Source organism: Mus pahari, chromosome 14 (genome assembly GCF_900095145.1).
Source record: "Mus pahari chromosome 14, PAHARI_EIJ_v1.1, whole genome shotgun sequence".
NCBI lineage: Eukaryota > Metazoa > Chordata > Mammalia > Rodentia > Muridae > Mus > Mus pahari.
Genome location: NC_034603.1, coordinates 3578310 through 3596732, shown reverse-complemented (window position 1 = coordinate 3596732; position 18423 = coordinate 3578310). Strand labels below are relative to the sequence as shown.

Sequence of the window (18423 nt, the reverse complement as noted above, 5' to 3'; positions counted from 1 at the left end):
ACACATTCTCCTGGCTTTGCTCTTCCGGCTAGGCTGTGATACAGCTGCTTTCTGTGGATGCTGCCCCTGCGCCCTGCTGTCTTCCGAATCTTCCAGCTCTTACAAGGGCCACTAGAACACTTGTGACTATTCCCAAGAGACCCTCAAGACTTGCTCTGTTGCCAAGGGAGAGTGGGGGAGTCATTAGAACCCCTTCTGGGATTTCAGCCAGTCCTTTCTGAGTCTCTTTGGCAGCTACATGTAACTCTGTCCCAGGCATACATAGTCACATAGTCTGAGAGGTGACAGAGTATGTAATGGATTAACGAAAGAGGAGACTACACCTGTGCAGCTATGGGTGAGACATTTTAGTGATGTAGCTGTTTTGGGGTTTACCTATGTTCCTTTAAGTAACCCCTCAGTTGTGTTCCTATACGCAAATTCAACAAACTTTTTGATTTTCCAACCTAGACTTGAGAGGAGTCATTGCTAAGGTCTGTCATTAGAGCCCTATCTGAGGTGGGTAGGGGGGTTCATGTGTTCCTAGGGAAAAGTCAGATGCACCCACCTTGTGCTGTCAGAAACTGAAAAGCCAATAAATTAAAATGAAAGAAAAACTGGTATTTTGTGAAAACTGTCAGTGGTGATTTTTGCCTGGTCTTTCCTAATGTGTCTGGGGTAGGGCAGAAAGAGGTTATGGGAAATGGTAATAAAGAAAGAAAATTCAAGGAGACTTACATCATCGTTATGGTAACCCTGAGAGATATTTTCCTCTTCAATTGAATCTATTCCCAGAGCAAACTTCAGGTTTGCGGGGAAATGTCTGTTTCTTCCCCAGCCCACGCTTGCTGGTGGTGAAGATGCCCAGATCTGCTGGTGTGCTTGAGGAGTGTTAGAGTCCTCTGACTGGCATAGGAGTCCCAGTTGGGTCCATGGCACAGAAAGGATGCTAACTAAAGTGTCCCCATCTCTAGCGTTGTCACTCACTGAGTACAGGTTCTTCTCTAATCCTCAGGAAGAGCAGGTGGAGGGGCACTCTTACCCCATCTTCCTGATGAAGAACCCGAATCACAGAGAAATGAAGATCAGCCCCCAGAGCTCATGCTTAGCCACTAACAGGGTTCAGAAGTCAGGGAAATTCTACCCTCGCGGTCTGGGTTGGCTTTAAGTACCTGTCTGCCTTGCAGCCACTTTCCTCTGGAAGAGACAAATGAGGGTGGTCTCCAAGTTTTGCGGGGCGGCGGTCTTCTAGCCCTTGGCTGTGTGTGCCCCTGCTGGAGAAGAAGGGGGAGGAGGGAGTGGGGACCCAGAGGAGGGGAAGGCGGACCTTGAGAGAGAGAGTTTAAAAAGAGGAAGGAAGTGGGGCCCTGCAAGGCGCCTAACCACCCCAGCCAGCGTCTTCACTAGAGAACAGGAGGCTCTCTCAAGGCTCCGGTCTGGCCATGGCCCCCTGGCGCAAAACTGACAAGGAGCGTCACGGAGTGGGTAGGTGTGGGCACTGGGTCTGCGCTGCGGTGACGGGCAGGTGGCTGGAGGGCCTCATGCAGGTAGATGTGACCGGACCTGCAGGATGGGTGAGGGCAGGGCGTGCCATGCTAACTTATGATCTGGGACGCAGTGCTTTCTCTCTGCCGCAGTCGCTGGGTTGAAGGAGAAAATGAAGGCAGAGAAAGTGTATCCTTGCCTTCAGCCTCTCCCAAGTGCTCGCTCACCCATCCTTAAGATGAGGTGGCCTCGTTGACTTTCGTTACGCAGCCCTGTGTACCAGACTTTGCTTTGCACAGAGCGTTCTCCATGGGCCAGGCTTCAAGCCAGCATGGCTCCTTCTCCCGTCTCCAAAGCCATCTCATTTGCTGGTTTGCTCTGAGTCAGGTGACTCTGATCTAACTGCTCTAATATCCAGGTATCCAGTTTGGGGCCGGGCCGGAGCCAATGGGGTCTTTCATTAGAGCTTTTGAGAGGGTGAGTTCTGTCAAATTATCGGAGAAAGCAGCCTCATCAGCTTCAGCCATCTAAGCTCCCAGAAGCCTCTGCTTCAAACTGGGGGCGGAAGTGGTGGCTGGGGGAAGGGAGGTGTCAGGTAATGTGACTCTAAGTGGCACCAGTGATGCAATCCTGCCAACTCTAAGTGAGAATTTAAAGGTTGACTGGGGGATTTCCATACTGCCAGATCGCAGATCTCCCCAAGAGAGGGTGCTTCAATAGGCCAGGCGGTGGGAGTGATAGATGCATGTGTGTGTGTGTGTGTGTGTGTGTGTGTGTGTGTGTGTGTGTGTGCACGCGCGTGTGTATTCCTGAGCCACAGTTTGAGAGTGGCTACTTTGGAGGTTCTCAGATCTATCCTTCCTCTACAGGCAAGCATTTGGCACTTTGAGGCACTTTGAGGATGAAAAGTCCCCAGCAGAGAACTGACAAATCATATCTGCAAGGGGTCTCAGGTTCTCCATCTATAAAATGGGAAGTTTGAACTTGACTCAATAAAGGCTCCTTTAAAACTTCAAAGCTTCTCCAACTCCGGCCTTTCCACCTGGGGTACCCCCACTAGCAATCTATATGGGAACAGAGGGACTGTGAAAAGGGCAGGAGGTGTGGGCAGGGCATGAAAGCTGACCTGGAGAAGTACATTCAGAAAGGAAGTGTTCTTAAATCTACTGTGAGGGAGGCAATGGTATGTGCGGGGTAAATGGAAGCCACACCTAGACCACACCCTTCCTCCCCGACTCTATGACAGGCACTAACATTTTCCTATTTCATAGCATTGCATTGTGAAGGCTGCTGGAGATGGTGGGCACAGGGCTTGGAGGGAGGCTAAAGGTTAGAGAAGTGTGAAGAGTTGAGATCGATGGGCCATCTCTGGATGCCTTAGGCAGTCCCTAAGCACAGGACACAGCCTTGGCCCAGGACTCCATCAGAGCTCTAGGGAAGGCCTGAGGTAGAAGCACAGTAGATTCCTCCCAGGCAGGGCGGTGTGCTTAAGAAAGGCACAGCTTCTGCCTTGAGCAGTTTGGAGAAGGTCAGAAACTTGGGTTGTGAAGTCCAACTTAAGTTCAAATCTAGACTTGTTTCTTCATCTGTAATGAGGTGGAGATGATGATGATGATGATGAGGAGGAGGAGGAGGAGGAGGATGAGGATGAAGATGAGGATGAAGACGATCTGATGATATTGTTCTGAGGACTACCTGGAGTCATAATTGTAAAGCACCTGGTAAGACTCCTGGCCCAAATCAAGGGACTTACCTTAAAATGAACAACTACAGAATCAAGATGGATTTAAAAGGATGGCTCTAATGCCAATTTCAGAGCAGTTGCTCCTAGTGAGATGGTAGTGGTTTAAGTTTATAGGACCCCTTCTCATCTTTGACTTTGGAACATCTATGTGAGAGTGTGTTATTATTCCCACTTTATAATTGAAGACCCCCAGGTTCGTGTAACTTGGTGATAATGAAGCACTTACATTCCACTGCCCTCGGACTGTAGACTTAAGTACTGTAGACATTCTTCTCTATACCAGGAGGGCCCTTGAAGGAGGATGTCATGGGTACAAGTAGAAAACTTGTGAGTGGCAATTGGGTCAAGCAAGAAGTCTGATTTGGTTTCAGTAGATGTTTGTAGAGAAAAAGCCCAGAGGAGGGGGTTGCTTACAGCAGAGTCGGGGGGCTAGAGTGGACTTCCTTCTGTGGTTCTATTCTATGGTTTTTGAGTAGGTATATCCTATATAAGAAGCCAATGAAATCATTTGAGAGATGGGTAGGGATTGGACATAGACTAGCAGGGTGATGGATAATAATTCTGCATGTTTCTAATTGCCTACTTAGTAGGTCCAACCCAAATCCACTTAAAATTAGCATGACCTTTGGCGATTGCAATCTCAACCACTGTGTGAGACTCACTAGTGATGGCCTCCTTGGAAGAGGTGGGGGAAGGGGTGGAGGGAGGAGGCAGAAAGAGAGAATGGGGTCAGTGGGCTTGAGTTTAGGAAGGGTAAAAGCAAACCTTGGAAGTAGTGGACTGGCTGAGGTACACCTGCATTTTGCTGCTCACAAAATCCATAGAACATTGGCTCCCAGGCAGACTCGATTGACTAACACTCGTTCCCCATTAGTTCCTCTCCTGTATTTACCAGCCGCAGTTGCTGTCCTTGGATGTCTCCACCCAGAGATACTGTGAGTTGGCGAGATAGAGCAGCCCATTGTATCTCCCATGCTGCTTCCTTGGCCTGCACACCCTGCCTGCAGAAGCTCTACCCACTAGGTCCTTTAGGCAGCAGGACGGCTAAAGGGAGCGTAGAAGGCCTGGTCTTTCCCTTGAAGAACACTTCTCTGAAGATATACTTCACATTTCCTCTTAGAGCCTTATGGGCTAAAACCTAATCACATGACCAAACCTACCTGCAGGAAGAGTTGGGAAATGTAGTCTCTATTAGAGTCAGCCATGTGCCCAGCTAATATTTAGTAATTTCACTCATGATTTTATGTTTATGGAAGCTGAGAGACCAAGATCAACCTGCCAGGAAGGATGGTTTCTCCCGTGGCCACTAGTTGACTGGCAGATGGCCATCAGCCTTTTTCCATGGCTGCTCCTCTCGACAACCACACCTTTGGTGTCTCATTGCCGGCTCACAAGAACACTGGTCAGAATAGGTCAGCGCCTCCCTAGGGCTTCCTTTAACTTTATTCATCTCTTCAAAGTGCTTGCTGCAGATATGGTTCTATTCTAAGATAGTAGGGATTTAGAATTTAGCCTTTACGTTTAAGGAGACATAGTTAAGTCCACAGTGGTCTCTGCCGTGGTGGCCAGGGAATGTAAGTCAGTCCCCAAGGCAGGAGTCTTCAGATTGAGAATCGGTGGAGAAAATGGAATGATATTTCCTCTAAAGTGGGGCCCTTAGGCAGATTTGTATGGAGCCTCTCCTATGCTCAGAGGGAAGGGAAGAAAAGCTCCGTTCTCTCCCTATCTTAGCTGGTGCCGTGTAATTTATACAAGCAAAGGGCAGATTAACAAGATAAAAAAAAATGAGCAGAAAGTTATTAGAGTGTACATCATGCTAATGCATGGAGCACCTAGGAAAGAGCAGCTCAGGGTTGCGTTGAGCATACCCTTATATGGCAGCTTGACCAGGGAGAAACAAGTGTCAGCCAAGTGACAGGATAAAAGCAATGGGTACAGGTTTCCAGCGGAGACTGACTCCGGGGAGGGCTGGCTCAGTCCATCTCGGAGTTCACTTCCTGTGGTTTGCATGGCCACAGAATGTCCCTTCAAGGGAGGATTTATGGTTTTCCTGTTCTTAGAATTACTTAATTCTTGTCAGAGAAGAGATGATCCACCAAAGTTTCTCTGTGTAGCTCTCAAGTCTCGCTCTCTTCTAGCTTAAGAAAAAAAAAAAAAGAGGCTGGGAGAGTGGCGTGCTTTGAGATGGCATAGTTTGATCCTTTGAGATGTTTGTCCTCTCCAGCTTGTCTCCAGCTCTGCTTTCTGAGGGAGTGAGGGGTGATCTTTCCTAGCCTCTTTTTTCAAGTGCTGGCGATGGCTGGTAGTTGGGATGCTTCTTGGTTTGTTAGTATGTCTCCTCCATCTTCATCCGGCATCTTCTCCCTTTTATAAAGGAGAACACTGAGCTCTATTGGATTAGAGGAAACCCCGACGACCCCCATTTTAACTCGATTATTTCTGGAAAGTCGGTGTGCTGAGTTCGCGTTCTTGGACACTTGGAATGAGGACAACGAGGTCACTCTGTTTCCAAAGGGTGGGGGTAAGATCCAAGTCATGGCAGGCTCTGTAGATTCAGGGAAGGGATGGCCTTCTGCTTCTCCGTGGGAAGGATATGGAAGGGCTCTCCTCTACTTCCTAGTTCCAGGATGTGGAACTGCTTAACTCAGAACCTTGGACAGAGCTAGTTAGGCTGGAGTTTTATTGTACGCTGGGTTCTTATTACGAGGGGCAATAGTCATTCAAATACTTCATGTTAGATATGTGCGGTGTGTGGCAAGTGATGTATTTTAAGGCTAAAGGGAATCATCTAGAAATCCAGGGAGTCTAGCAAGACGACTGCTAGACATGCAGCCAGGCCCCCAAAGGCTGAACTTGGGCAGCCTTGAGAACCAAAGCCTCCTGTCCCAACTTCCCAGACCCTCTAAACACCTCAGCTCTCCTCTCCAGACTATCCTTGTCACCCCCTCTGAGTTCACCACTCTTTCTTAATTTTAATATTCTCAATCACTCCACCGTGACCCTTGCTTGAAATCTGTATGGTTTCAGTCAACCATAGAATCGTCTGTGTTGCAAGAGGGAAGATCCAGAGTGGGGACCCAATTTACCCTTTCAAGATAGTTACCCATAAAACAGGCCATGATTTTGAGAAGGAGCAAGGGGATTTGTATGCGGGGTGGGGGTGGGGTGGGGAAGGATTGAAGAGGAAAGGGAAGGGGAAAATAATGTAATTCTATTTTAATTTAGAAAAAAAGAAAAAAAAAAACAAATCTTATACTAGCACAAGAAATGGCTACTATCTTGACTATCATACTTGGGAACTCAAAGATTTTATTTCGAAGTCTGTATTTCACAGAAACAAAACCTTTTATAAAATCAATCAAAGCAGCAAAAGAGAATGTAAATACTTTCTAATGAATATTTTGATTTTTTAAAAAGACGACCCAAGTCACTGCCAACCTACATACAGGTTCTACTCTACTAGGAGTGTTGTCCCGGCCTAGTTCAGTTTGCTAGGGCTATAGTTGGGTCACATGACTTGTCACAGTACCTGTCTAGCTGGAGGTCCGTGGAGAGGAGCATGCCGTCTGCATGGGTGGCATTTGGGCAGCATGCTTCCCTAATAGCAAGAGTGGGCACTCCTTTAGAGGAACTGACTCTACTGCTTGAGTCATCAAGGCAGCAACAACTCTACTCACTTGCTTGAGCACTAGCTCATTCTTCCCTTATTTCTTACAAAGTTGTTGGTCATCTCCCAAGTCCCAGGCATCGTGTTAGTCACCAAGGATGTTAGAATTAGCTCTAAATGGGGCCTACCCTTTGGAAGCTTATATTCTGGTAATGAAGACAAAGGGACCTTGTGGGTCGATCAACAAGCATATAGTTAGAATCTGTGAGGTGTCTTGCTGAAATAAATGAACACTTATCCATGGACAAGCATACTATGGAGAAGGGTCTTATCATGGATCATCTGCAGGTCCCTGAGCAGTGGGAAAAGGATTCTAAAGAAAATACTTGGGGGCATCCTGGGACCAGGGACTAACTATGTCTTTAGACCTGCCCCAAGATGTTCATCTGGTACAACAAAAACACAGGGATTGAAAGCTTCGTTTTCTCCCAATGCTAGTTTTTTGGCGCCTGGCCTCTTCCTTTGTGATGTGTCAGCAACTTGGGGTCATTTAGACAATACCCCATGAGTTGGTTGGTTACACCCATGTAAAGACCTGCGACCCAGGTATGTGGGAACCTCATGAGTCAATGTCTGGCTTGGTTCTGACCATCATGTCTAGGTCTGAAGGAGCTTTGGTTGAAAGATGCATTTTTCCAAACTCAGCTTTCTCCTGAGCCTCATGAATTTGCGGTCTTTAGAGACAGAAGTGCGGTGCCAGAATGTCCTGCTCATTTCTGGATGTCTGGATTGGCTGCTTCTTTTAAAGCTTGCTGATCTTTAACCGTCCATAATGCATGAGTGTCATAGTCTGTGTTCTGCAGCATATATTGAACAAATGGCGGTGATGCTGTTTGCCGTTAGCACCCAAACCTAGAGGGATCTGGGTAGAGACACCTCAAATGTCTCCTCTAATAGGCACTTCCTCCCTCCCTCCTTCCCTTCCTCCCTCCATCCCTCCTTTCTTCTCTCTCTTCTCTCTCCTTCCCTCCTTTCCTCCCTCTATCTTTCCCTCCCTCCTTTCTTCCCTCTATCCTTCCCTCCCTGCCTCCCTCCTTTCTTCCCTGCCCCCTTCCCTCCCTCTTTCCCTCCCTCTCTCCTTCCCTCCCTCTCTCCTTCCCTCCCTCTTTTCTTCCCTCCTTACCTCCTTCCTTCCCTCCCTCCCTCCTTTCTTCTCTCTCTTCTTCCCTCCTTCTCTCTCTCCTTCTCTCCCTCCTTCCCTCCCTCCTTCCCTCCCTCTCTCCTTCCCTCCCTCTTTTCTTCCCTCCTTCCCTCCTTCCTTCCCTCCCTCCTTTCTTTTTTTTGTTTTTTCTCTTTTGTTCATTATCCTTTTTTCTCCCTCCCTCCTTTCTTCTCTCTCTTCTTCCCTCCTTCCCTCCCTCCCTCCCCCCCTCCCTCCCTCCCTCCATCCATCCCTCCCCCTCCCCTTCCCTCCAATAATTGGTGTTACTAGGGAAGCAGTCAGGCTGAGTCACTGAGCTGCTGAAGATGTCCTGCTTATTTTGTTCTCAGAGAAGTACATCCTTTGTCTCTCTGCCCCAACAAGGATGANTCCCTCCTTCCCTCCCTCTCTCCTTCCCTCCCTCTTTTCTTCCCTCCTTCCCTCCTTCCTTCCCTCCCTCCTTTCTTTTTTTTGTTTTTTCTCTTACCCAAATTAAACTAACCCCCAAATTCGTGTCCAGTGAGCAGTCACATCTTTTAATATCCCCTCTCTCTCCCTCCCTCCCTCCCTCCATCCTTCCCTCTTTCCCTCCCTCCTTCCCTCCAATAATTGGTGTGAGTCGAGGAGCAGTCAGGCTGAGTCACTGAGCTGCTGAAGATGTCCTGCTTATTTTGTTCTCAGAGAAGTACATCCTTTGTCTCTCTGCCCCAACAAGGATGAGGCAGCTTCCACACTGGTTTAAATTCACAGTGGCAGAAACTGGTCCTGGAGGAGCAGGATGTGACTAATGACATATGGATGGAGATACCGTGACAAATGTTTCTCTAGCAACTGCTTGGAGAACTCAGAGTTCTAACAATACACGGCGCTGTTAGGTCATGGGTCACACTATAGGAAAGAAAGATGGGGTTCTAGTTTCATTGTAACATGAGGGTGGAGGGTAGAAGGCAGAGGATGACTTGTGGTGGGCAGACCCTGAGACACCCTCACTGGTGTGATCAGCCACTACAGAGTGGAAACACTGGTTTCAGCCAAGTGCTGTGGGTTTACCTGGTGTCTGTTACTTGTCTGTTGCTCTGAAGAGACATTATGACCAAAATGACTTATAAAAGAATACAATTAATTTGGGGGTCATGGGTCCAGAGGATTAGAATCCATGTTTGTCAAAGCAGGGAGCATGGCAGAAGGCAGGCAGGCATGGTGCTGGGGCAGTAGCTAAGAGTTTGCATCCTGATCCATAAGTTGGAGGCAGAGAGAGAGAGAGAAAGAGAGACAGAGAGACAGAGAGAGAGAGAGACAGAGACAGAGACAGACAGACAGAGACAGACATAGAGATAGATAGAGACAGAGACAGAGGCAGAGAGACACAGAAAAAGACAGTGAGAGGGGGAGCACTATCTGGGATTGGTATGGGCTTTTGAAACCTCAGTGCACACTCCCGGGGACACACCCCCTCCAGCAGGACCATAACTCCTGATCCCTTCCCTTCAGTCCCACCAACTGGGCACCAAGCATTCAGATACATGAACCTCCAGGGTCCATTCTCATTCCAACCGCCACACCTGCCAAGCGAGATTTTGTTCTCGCTTCACTGGCTGCAGCGGTAAGGGAGTTTCCTAAGGGAAGAATATTCTGATTATAAAGCAGAGGCAATGCAAATAAACGTCCCAAGGAGGAAGTCCCTCTGCTGTGTGGGAGGCCGGGCGGCTGGATTAGAGGTGGAAGTGTAAGAATGGGCTGTGTAGGAGGTGGTCATAGGGAGTAATGACCTCTGTGTATTGTGGAGATGCGATTCTTGATAGAAAAGTGGGATGAGGTATTTCAGGGGTTGGGGCGGAGTAGTGAAATAACACATCTTATACTCGTGCTGGCAGTTTCATGGGATGTGAAAAGGGAGTTAAGTGTCATAGCAGAGAGGCCGGTGAGACAGCTGCCGCAGTGACCTAGATCTGAGGTGGCGGTGGCTCACCCCTGAGGGTGGCTGCAGGTGTACTGACACGGACCTCACTCTGGACATCACAATGTAGGTGGGGCAAGTGGGTGTGAGAGACAGAGGTGTCCAGGGTGGTCCTAAGGCTTCTGACATGAACAGCTGGAAGAGCCAGAACAGCATGCGGGACCTCTCTACTCATTCTTGATCTAAGTTGTCACCAGCCTCCCTTTAAACAGTGAATTGCCTCACCCTTTCATAATGCATTGAGACAGATTTGTGTTTCTGTGTCCAAACCTCACCATAGCCTGGAGGATGATGTGTTCACCTTTACAGGCGAGGAAGCTGGGAGATGTTTCCAGCCCATTTTAGGTTCTTTTGAAATCGCACCCCAGCCCTTCTGTCTTGTCACTTTTCACACCGGCACCGTGGTCTACTTCCTATTGCTATAACAGAACACCACAGAATGGGTAATTGTTTAAGAATAGAAGTTGATTTAGCTCATGGTTTTGGAGGCTGGGAAGTCTGGGAACTTGGCATGGGCATCTTCTTAGAGTTTGCTGAGGGTTCTTGCAGCTTACAAACATGGAGGAGGGCACCACATGTGCATCAACTCAAGTCTTCATTTTCTTTAGAGTAACTCATGCCACCTTGGGGTCTACACTCATGACGTCATCAAATCCTAATGCAAGGTCTTGGGATTTACATTTTCAATCCACTAGCTTGGGCGGGGGTGGGACGGGGGTCGCATCGTGTCTGAATTAGTAAGCATAGTGCCTTTTCCCAGTAGCTGGTCCTCTGTCTGAGCACAGAGCTCCACTGGGATATCATTCTTTGTCCATCCAGCCCAGGCGTAACAGGAAAATGGGAGAGCAGAGACTCTAATTGTTTAATAGTGGGTTCCCTTGAGAGTTCAGCCGAAGCTGCAGGCCCGTCTTTCCAGAAAGGATGCGTATGTGCGGTCTGTGTTATAAATCAGTCACTCCCGTCTGTACAAGCTAGGTAATGCGCCAGAGAAAGTGGACTCAGTGACCACGCTGTAAACTGCCACAGTGGATGTCACCAAGGCTCTGCGTGCCAAAGTATGCTTGGACAAAGGACCTGCTGAGAGTCAGAAAAACATTTTTCTTCTTTCCTTCCTTCCTTCCTTCCTTCCTTCCTTCCTTCCTTCCTTCCTTCCTTCCTTCCTTCCTCCCTTCCTCCCTCCCTCCCTCCCTCCCTCCCTCTCTCTCTCTCTCTCTCATTTTGTTTGCAATCTATTCAGATCAGCTTATTTCCATGATGAATAGTGATACGCAACCCTGCCTTTGGGATGCAGACCAGTAGTAAATCTCTGCATGAGGTTACAAATACCGCCACAGTCTCCTAATCTCCTGTTTCTCAGGCTGGGACAGGCGGACCCCTTGTTTCATATCACCACGATCCTCCTGTAAACTCACCATATTTCACTTCAGTCTTCTGTTGAATTGTCTGGGACCCTTCATAGAATAGAAGCTCAACATGCCAAAACTGACCCTCTGTCTAGGGTCGTTGGGTAACATGCTTCTTTAGTTGTTGTTGATTGGATGGAAGGATGTGTGGGTGGAAGGATATATAAATGGATGAGTGCATGGGTGAATAGATGGATGAATTGATAAATGGATGGGTAGATGAAGGAAGAACCAGAGAGGTAGAATGTGAAGTTTTCCCATTTCTGAGCCTTACAAGGTTCAGATGAACTGAGTTACTCCATCCGGCCTCCATCTTCTCACCCCACTCCTTTCCTTCCAAGAGGCTGTGCCCTATGAGAGTGCCATAGCTCTTCAAGTCTTTCTTGATAGTGACCCTTTCAGTCACTGGGTCAGTCCCACTTGTTCACACCCTGGAAATCCACCGGGATGGCCCTGCTGTGTCCTCACAGGTCACGCTGCTGACTCCTCCCCTGCATTCCCGCCCTTCCTGTCCCTCCCACTGCTCTTCTTCTGTCCCTTGTCCCTGCTCTTCTCCCCCCTCTCCTTCTAGTCTCACTTCCCTCACAGGACCTTTCTGGTCCTCTGAGAGGCCACAGCTGCTGTGCCCGGCAGCCTCTTGTTTCTCTTTTGTGTGGCTCTGCTACCAGATTTCAGAGGCTTCCGGAGAACAAGAGCCATTTAGTCCTCTGACCTGAAGGATTCGTCAGATGCCAGAGGCTTGGAGGCTATGCGGTTGATTTCATTCTTTCTAACTCCACAGTGTATATGTGAATGTAAGAATGCGCACATGCATGCACATGTGTGTGTCTGTGCTATGGAGAACACCCACATCATTCTAAGCAGGATTTACTCGCTTTGGTCCAGCTGACACTGTGAGTTGGGCATGATTCTTTGATATAGATCTATCTCTTCACTTATACAGTGGAGTGTCAATCCATTTTTTTGTTGCTATAACAAAGTACCCAAAGCAGAGTACTTAACAAAGAAAAGAGGTTTATTTAGGTCACAGATTTAGTGGCTGAAGATCTGAGAGTGATCGTTGATCTGAGGTGAGGACTTCAGGGCCATGGCTACTGTGGTAAGAGTGGAGATGAGAGCAAGAGAAGCCAGAGACTGGGAAGTAGCTTCGTACTTCTTTTTATAACAACTTTCTCTGGGAAAATCAATCAGTCTCATTTCCAATGGTTATTTATATGCCTTGATAAGCGGACCAGCATCCACTGGGCTCAGCATCTTGAAGGTTCTACCATTTCCTGGTGTTGCCACTCTGGGGCCCACCTCCAATTCCTGAGCCACAAAGGTACAGACTCAGTCCACGTGTGAGCCATAGCCGATGGTTAAGCAGAATGTCTGGCCTCTATATTAGAAAGAACACTCAGCCTTCTACCCAGCCCCAAATTAAGGCAAAGGTAAGTATCACCAGAGGGACACTAGTCCCAAACTGAGGACCTCTGGACTAGAGAACTCATCGTTGGAATCCCAGCCTGATTCCTGTTCGCTGGGTGGGGTCACTTGGATTCACTAAAGATGGCACAGGGACATGCAGCCCCGGGGCCCAAGCTCCAAGACCCTCCCTGGATGGTTCAGTTTCCAGGGCTGATGGGCATCCCATCATAGCCTCACAACAGCTGTTTCGAGGATTACCAGTTCGGGACTTCTACTGGTGTCCTGCTGGAGCCAGCCTCAGGTGGTCGCAGTCCTTGGAATGCTCCTTTGATCCTTGGCTGTGAGAACAATGTCTTCAAGGGTTCTCACTGATTTTTCCGCTGCTGATGTTCCTGGGTGTAGCACTTGATGCAGGAGATGTTCACGTCCTTTGTGTGGAGCTAGGCACCTGAGATGGGAGATGGGAGCATCTGTGATGAGGATGCTGGCTGTAAGTTGGCTGAGGACCAAAGGTTATGAGTAAACTCTCCCATTTGCCTATGTCATGGCCGTGGTGTCAATGGCTCTCATTCTGAAAGTGTCCTTTGTCCACATGTGTTTGTTTACTGTGTGTGTATGGATGCCAAGGTTCTGGTGTGGAGGTCAGATAACATCTTGTGAGAGTTGGTTCTTTCCTTTTGCTATGTGACTCCTGGGAAACAGAACTCAGGTTGTGAGGTTTGACAGTCGGGACCTTTACCCATCAAGCCACATCACCAGCTCCCATTGTAGATGATTTTCTGCCTTTTCCATTGCACACTTAAATTGCTGATGGGGGATGCGCCTTACAGAGAGTGAACAAGGACTCTCCCTCAGCCTGGTCAGAAACAGACAGAGGGTCAGAGATAAGCAATCACACTCAGCAAAGGGTAGAATTCTGCACAAGAGTTTCCTTTTAGTAATTTAGAAAAATTGAACAGAAGCAGGTACTGGTGAGCAGAGTCACTTCCTTAGTCTGTTTTACCCTAGCAAACGAAGCTTTGAGAACAGAGGTCCTCAGCAAAGGGAGGGTGGGCTTATAAGCAGATATCAGTTACTTTTGTATTTACAACCAGTGAGTCCTTGGGGCAGATACATACATTTCAGTGGAGGCACAGTTACAAAATGTTTCCGAGACATCTTAAGCTGACAGATTTGAACTTTCTCGCCTGACATTAGTGGGCAGGGTGTAAAGGAAAGGACTCTGGTCAAAAGCCACGGGAGACTGAGCAAAACTCAGTAAAGTGTGCCGTGTGCTGACCTGATTTGCTGCATAGGCAACGCCCCATCTGGGTGGTTTCCTTCTGTGGAAACCACAGTTGATCCTGCAGTCCCGTCTGCCCCAAGGCCAAGTCCTGAGGCCAACTGCTAGCTTGGAGGAGCAGAGAGTCAGTGCAGAGCCTGCTTAGCAAGGACATTAGCACACTGGCATGTGTCCAAGCGCCAGCAGCCAGTGGGGGAGAAGACTGTAAGCCAGGTCACGTGCAGAGGGAATGGAGAAACCGTGGGGTTATGCAGAAGAGAGCCCTGAACCCTGGGGCTCTCTCCAGACTTGCTTTTAGACAAAGGTTTAACTTCACTCAATGGTGACCCTCCATGCCACTGCCTGCAAAGGGCTGGGAAGTGGGGTTAAAGGTGACCTGAAGCTTGCGAGGAGTTAGTGGCTCTCTGAGTAGCTGGCTTTTGGAGATCTTGTAATACTGCTTAAAAAAAAAAAATGTGGCTCATATTGATTGAGCTCGGACTGTGGCTGGGTGTTGATCCTGCAGACAGTCCAGACTTTCATGATTAATATTGGGTGGGTCTTTTTGGAATCTTTTGACAGAGAATAAAATCATCTTCATTGAGAACGAGGATGGCCATGTGGAATCGTGGCTAACTGGGACCACAAATGAGGAAGCATGCTAAAACGTACTCCCAGGTGTCATGAGGGATTGGGGGAGTGTTAGATTGCAGGTGGTGTGTGGTTACATCATTTGTTCATCCGGAGTACTGATTGGATGCCTTGTTTTTTGTTTTAAATGACTGGGTGTAGTCTCAATTTCTAGGTTACTTAGAGGAAGCAGGAAGTCTCAGAAATGGTTAGTAAGAGCTAGCGAATCACAGTTAGCTTGCTCATCTGAGTGCCTGGGCCCAGATAGCACAGGTCCAAGGATCAGCCACAGATATGCTGGGGCCAAAAAAGGGCATCCTATTGCCCTTCAGTGGGAGCTGGAGATGCTGAGGCCTAGAAAGATGGAGTCTCCTATTCAGTGTAGGCCATCTGGATTACAGAAAGACAAGTGTGGGACACACACACTCGGGCAGGCAGACCCTAGCCAGGTTCCTCCCTTAGCCTTGTGCAGGGCACAAACTGAGAATGGCACACTGTGGCCTTGTGCTTGAGGCCAGAGCCAGTGAAGGACCGGTCTGAGACCTTGCCTCATGCTTTCTAAGCTTCACTACCTCCCAGCGAATTTCCATCCCTGAGAATACTCTCACCCGGAGGTTAGGGCCACAGGGTACACCTTGCACCGGACCCCGTTCAGTATCCTAATAACATTGTTTGAGAGATACCGTTAGCACACCACGAGACCCAGAGAGGTGCAGATATTCACCCAAGGTCACACTCAACTAAAAGGTAGAGCTGCCATCCTTCCGAGTCCTTCCCAGTCACCGGGCTCTCTTTGATGAGTTTAGGGCGAGATATGTTATAGAGATGGGAGGCTGAAGAGGGAGAGAGGAGAGAAAGGAGATGAGTTGGGAGGGGGTTGTCTGTGATGCAGAATAATCTATACAAAGCCTAGAGCTGCTTCTCGCAGGGTGTGCACAGGGGCAAGCACATGCTATGCCCAGCTCAGGCACTATGTGAGATTAGGTAATTTCACTAGCCTCTCTGTTCCTCACTTGGCATATGGACACTATCCTTTGATCTTGGAAGCTGTGCTGTGAGGATTATAAACACATAAGAAGAGAGAGCTCTGACCAGTGTCTAGTCCAAGGCGAATATCCAAAGAACATTGGTTCTGTCAGGATTACTCTCGGTCCGCACTCCCAGATAGGTGAGGTCTGGTTACATACAGTCTCTCTCCAGGAACCCTAACAACCCGTGTAAAGTGTCATTTACTCCCTTGGTTCCCCAGACGCCTTTCAGGGTCGTCAGAACTGGCAGAATGATGCCTACCTTAAGACACAGAGAGGAAGTCCGGCCTGTCGCTGGCAGCTGCCAAGGCAGGTGGGAGGCTCCTGGGAACAGACCCACTGTCTACAGAGTGGGCAGCAGCAGGGCTCACTGCCCACATGTGAAAGGACCCTGGGCACTCTCCTTCCTGCTTAAAGGGAAAGCAGAGCTATGAGGGCATAGAACCTGCACCCCAGGAAGCCTCCAGTCACCCCATATACTACGGATAACTGATGTTCTATAATGACCCAGGCTTCCAGAGATGGGACTGCCCATTTCATCCTAGTCACTGTAGATGGGTCTGTTACTCCTGTCATGCTGTGGAGGCCATCCTGCCTGATTCCCCTCCTGGCTGCTGCTAATGACTGTACATCACTGAGGGCATGCCCCATATATGGCCAGCACTTCTCTTGTCTCTAGCTCCCTGAGGCCAAACATTCTTCTCCCCTATCCTGTTCACCAGCACACCCCTCCATCCTAGAGCACCTCCACACACTTCAGGTGCTCGGTGCACAGATAGTTCTTGGCAATTTTGACTAAACACATGAATTCTCAGCTTGCTGTTTTAGCCACGCTAAGTCGCACCATTCAGTAGCACAGCTATGTCTCTAATGCCTAGCTGTACAAGATTGCATTTCTCCAACAATGAGTCTAGTAGCCGTTAAGCAGCAACCCCTCGTTCTGGTCCAGTGACCACTTAGCTGTTGGCATCTCTGTGGTTCTGTTTCTGATCTTTAGTATAAATGGGACAGAGCAGAACACTGGTTCTTTGAGTCTCGTTCCTCGTACTTAGTGTGTTTTTCTTAGATCATCTGTATTGTACCATGTACAAGTAGTTTGTACCCTTATCTGGTTGAATAATATTCCGTTGTGTGCATATACCACATTTTGCTTATCCAGCTATTGATAGATAACCTGGGTTGTTTCGATCTTTCAGCGTATGCTAATAGTGCCCAATAAATGCTCACATGAAAGTTTTTGGTTTGAATTCTTGTTAACAATTTGGGGTGTGAATCCAGGATTAGAATCGATGGGTCCCATGTTAATTCTGCCTGCCTTTGAAGATTGCTCACACTGTCCCCTAATTGCTATACATGATTTGTTTCCATGTTAATTTTTGAGGATTACAATTTTTCTGTATCCCTTTCAAAAAACAAAAAACAAAAACAAAAAACATTATGGCCGTACCAATGAGTGGTCATATCATGTGAGGTGGTATGCTGTGCTTCTGATTGGCTGTTCCCTAATGACTTTAATGCCAAAGACCTTTTCATGTGCTCTTTGGCATTTGCGTGTCTCTAGGGAAATCAGTTTTTAAATTGCTGGTGTCAACCTTGTTCAGCTCACACTTCGGCAGTCATGTTGGTGAGATTTTATTTGTGTAGCCTTTAAGGTTAGGAGATGAAGTCTCACAGCAAACTCCCCGATCCTCTGGTTCTTAAAGCCTTTCCACTCCCTCTTTTGCAATGTTTTCTGAGCCTTAGATGCTGGAGTGTTTGTATACATTAGGACTGCGCTCCAGAACTCTGCATTTTGAGTGGTTTTCTTTAGTGGTCTCAGTCTGCTGCAATGAGAAGTTTCTTTGCTGGGAGGGGAAGATACACTTATTTGTGGGTATGAGGACAAATGTTTATAGATTATTTTTAGGGATTATGCTTGATTATCTAATGGTTGTAGATTCTCCTCCAATAACCATGAATTCACTAGTACTGAGGGCAGTATTTTATAAAAAAGGAAGAGAAAAACCAGGGATATGTTTGGTAGAGGTGCAGTATGGTGCAGGGGTAGGGGTAGGGGGTGAGGGGAGTGAGGGGTGGGGGTGCCTCTGTGGATCCATGGTAAGGCGTTCCTTTGCTCTGAGGTACCAGCCACATGATGAAGAGAGAGAGAGAGAGAGAGAGAGAGAGAGAGAGAGAGAGAGAGAGAGAGAGAGAGAGAGAGAGAACACATGGAGAGAGGGGGGAAGTGGATGGGGAGAGAAGGGACAGAGGTGGGGAAAGGTAAGAGAACAAAGAGCAAAAGAGGAGGGGGCAAGCAGCCCCTTTGACAGTGAGTCTGGCACACCTGGCTGTTGCCAGGTAACTGTGAGGCGGAGCCTAGGAATGCTAACACTGAATAGATATCTAGGTTTCAGATAGCAGGCGTGGCATCCTTCTGGTTAAGTGGGTCTTAATCCAACTAGAGCTGTTGGTTACTGCCAAGGCATGTGTGCCACTACTGCACCCTGTGGGTTATTGTTCCATGCTGGTCACTGATGTGATTTATAGCTATAGCTGGGTAGGATGGGCTGTCGGCTTCCTCCTTCCTTTGGAAAGTGGCGTGTGCTTTCTGGTACCACGGGAGCAAGTCCTCAGGGAGAGAGCATTCAGGTATGTTACAGCTCAGGAGCTTCAGGGCCCTGCGTCTGAAGTGTGTGGTGTCTTCAGCAATAGGGTACCTTTTATCTCTGGGGAGTAACTAAG

General features: G+C 48.2%; 1 protein-coding gene across 1 annotated transcript in view; it reads left to right on the top strand.

The window, feature by feature from the left end:
• Positions 1 to 1350: 1350 nt before the first annotated feature.
• Dock2 (dedicator of cytokinesis 2) overlaps positions 1351 to 18423 on the top strand; it is a 412012-nt gene continuing 394939 nt past the window's right edge. The window contains exon 1 of the mRNA XM_021211816.2: positions 1351 to 1464. Within this exon, the coding sequence (XP_021067475.1) occupies positions 1422 to 1464 (43 nt within the window). The 5' untranslated portion in view covers positions 1351 to 1421. The remainder of the gene's footprint in view (positions 1465 to 18423) is intronic.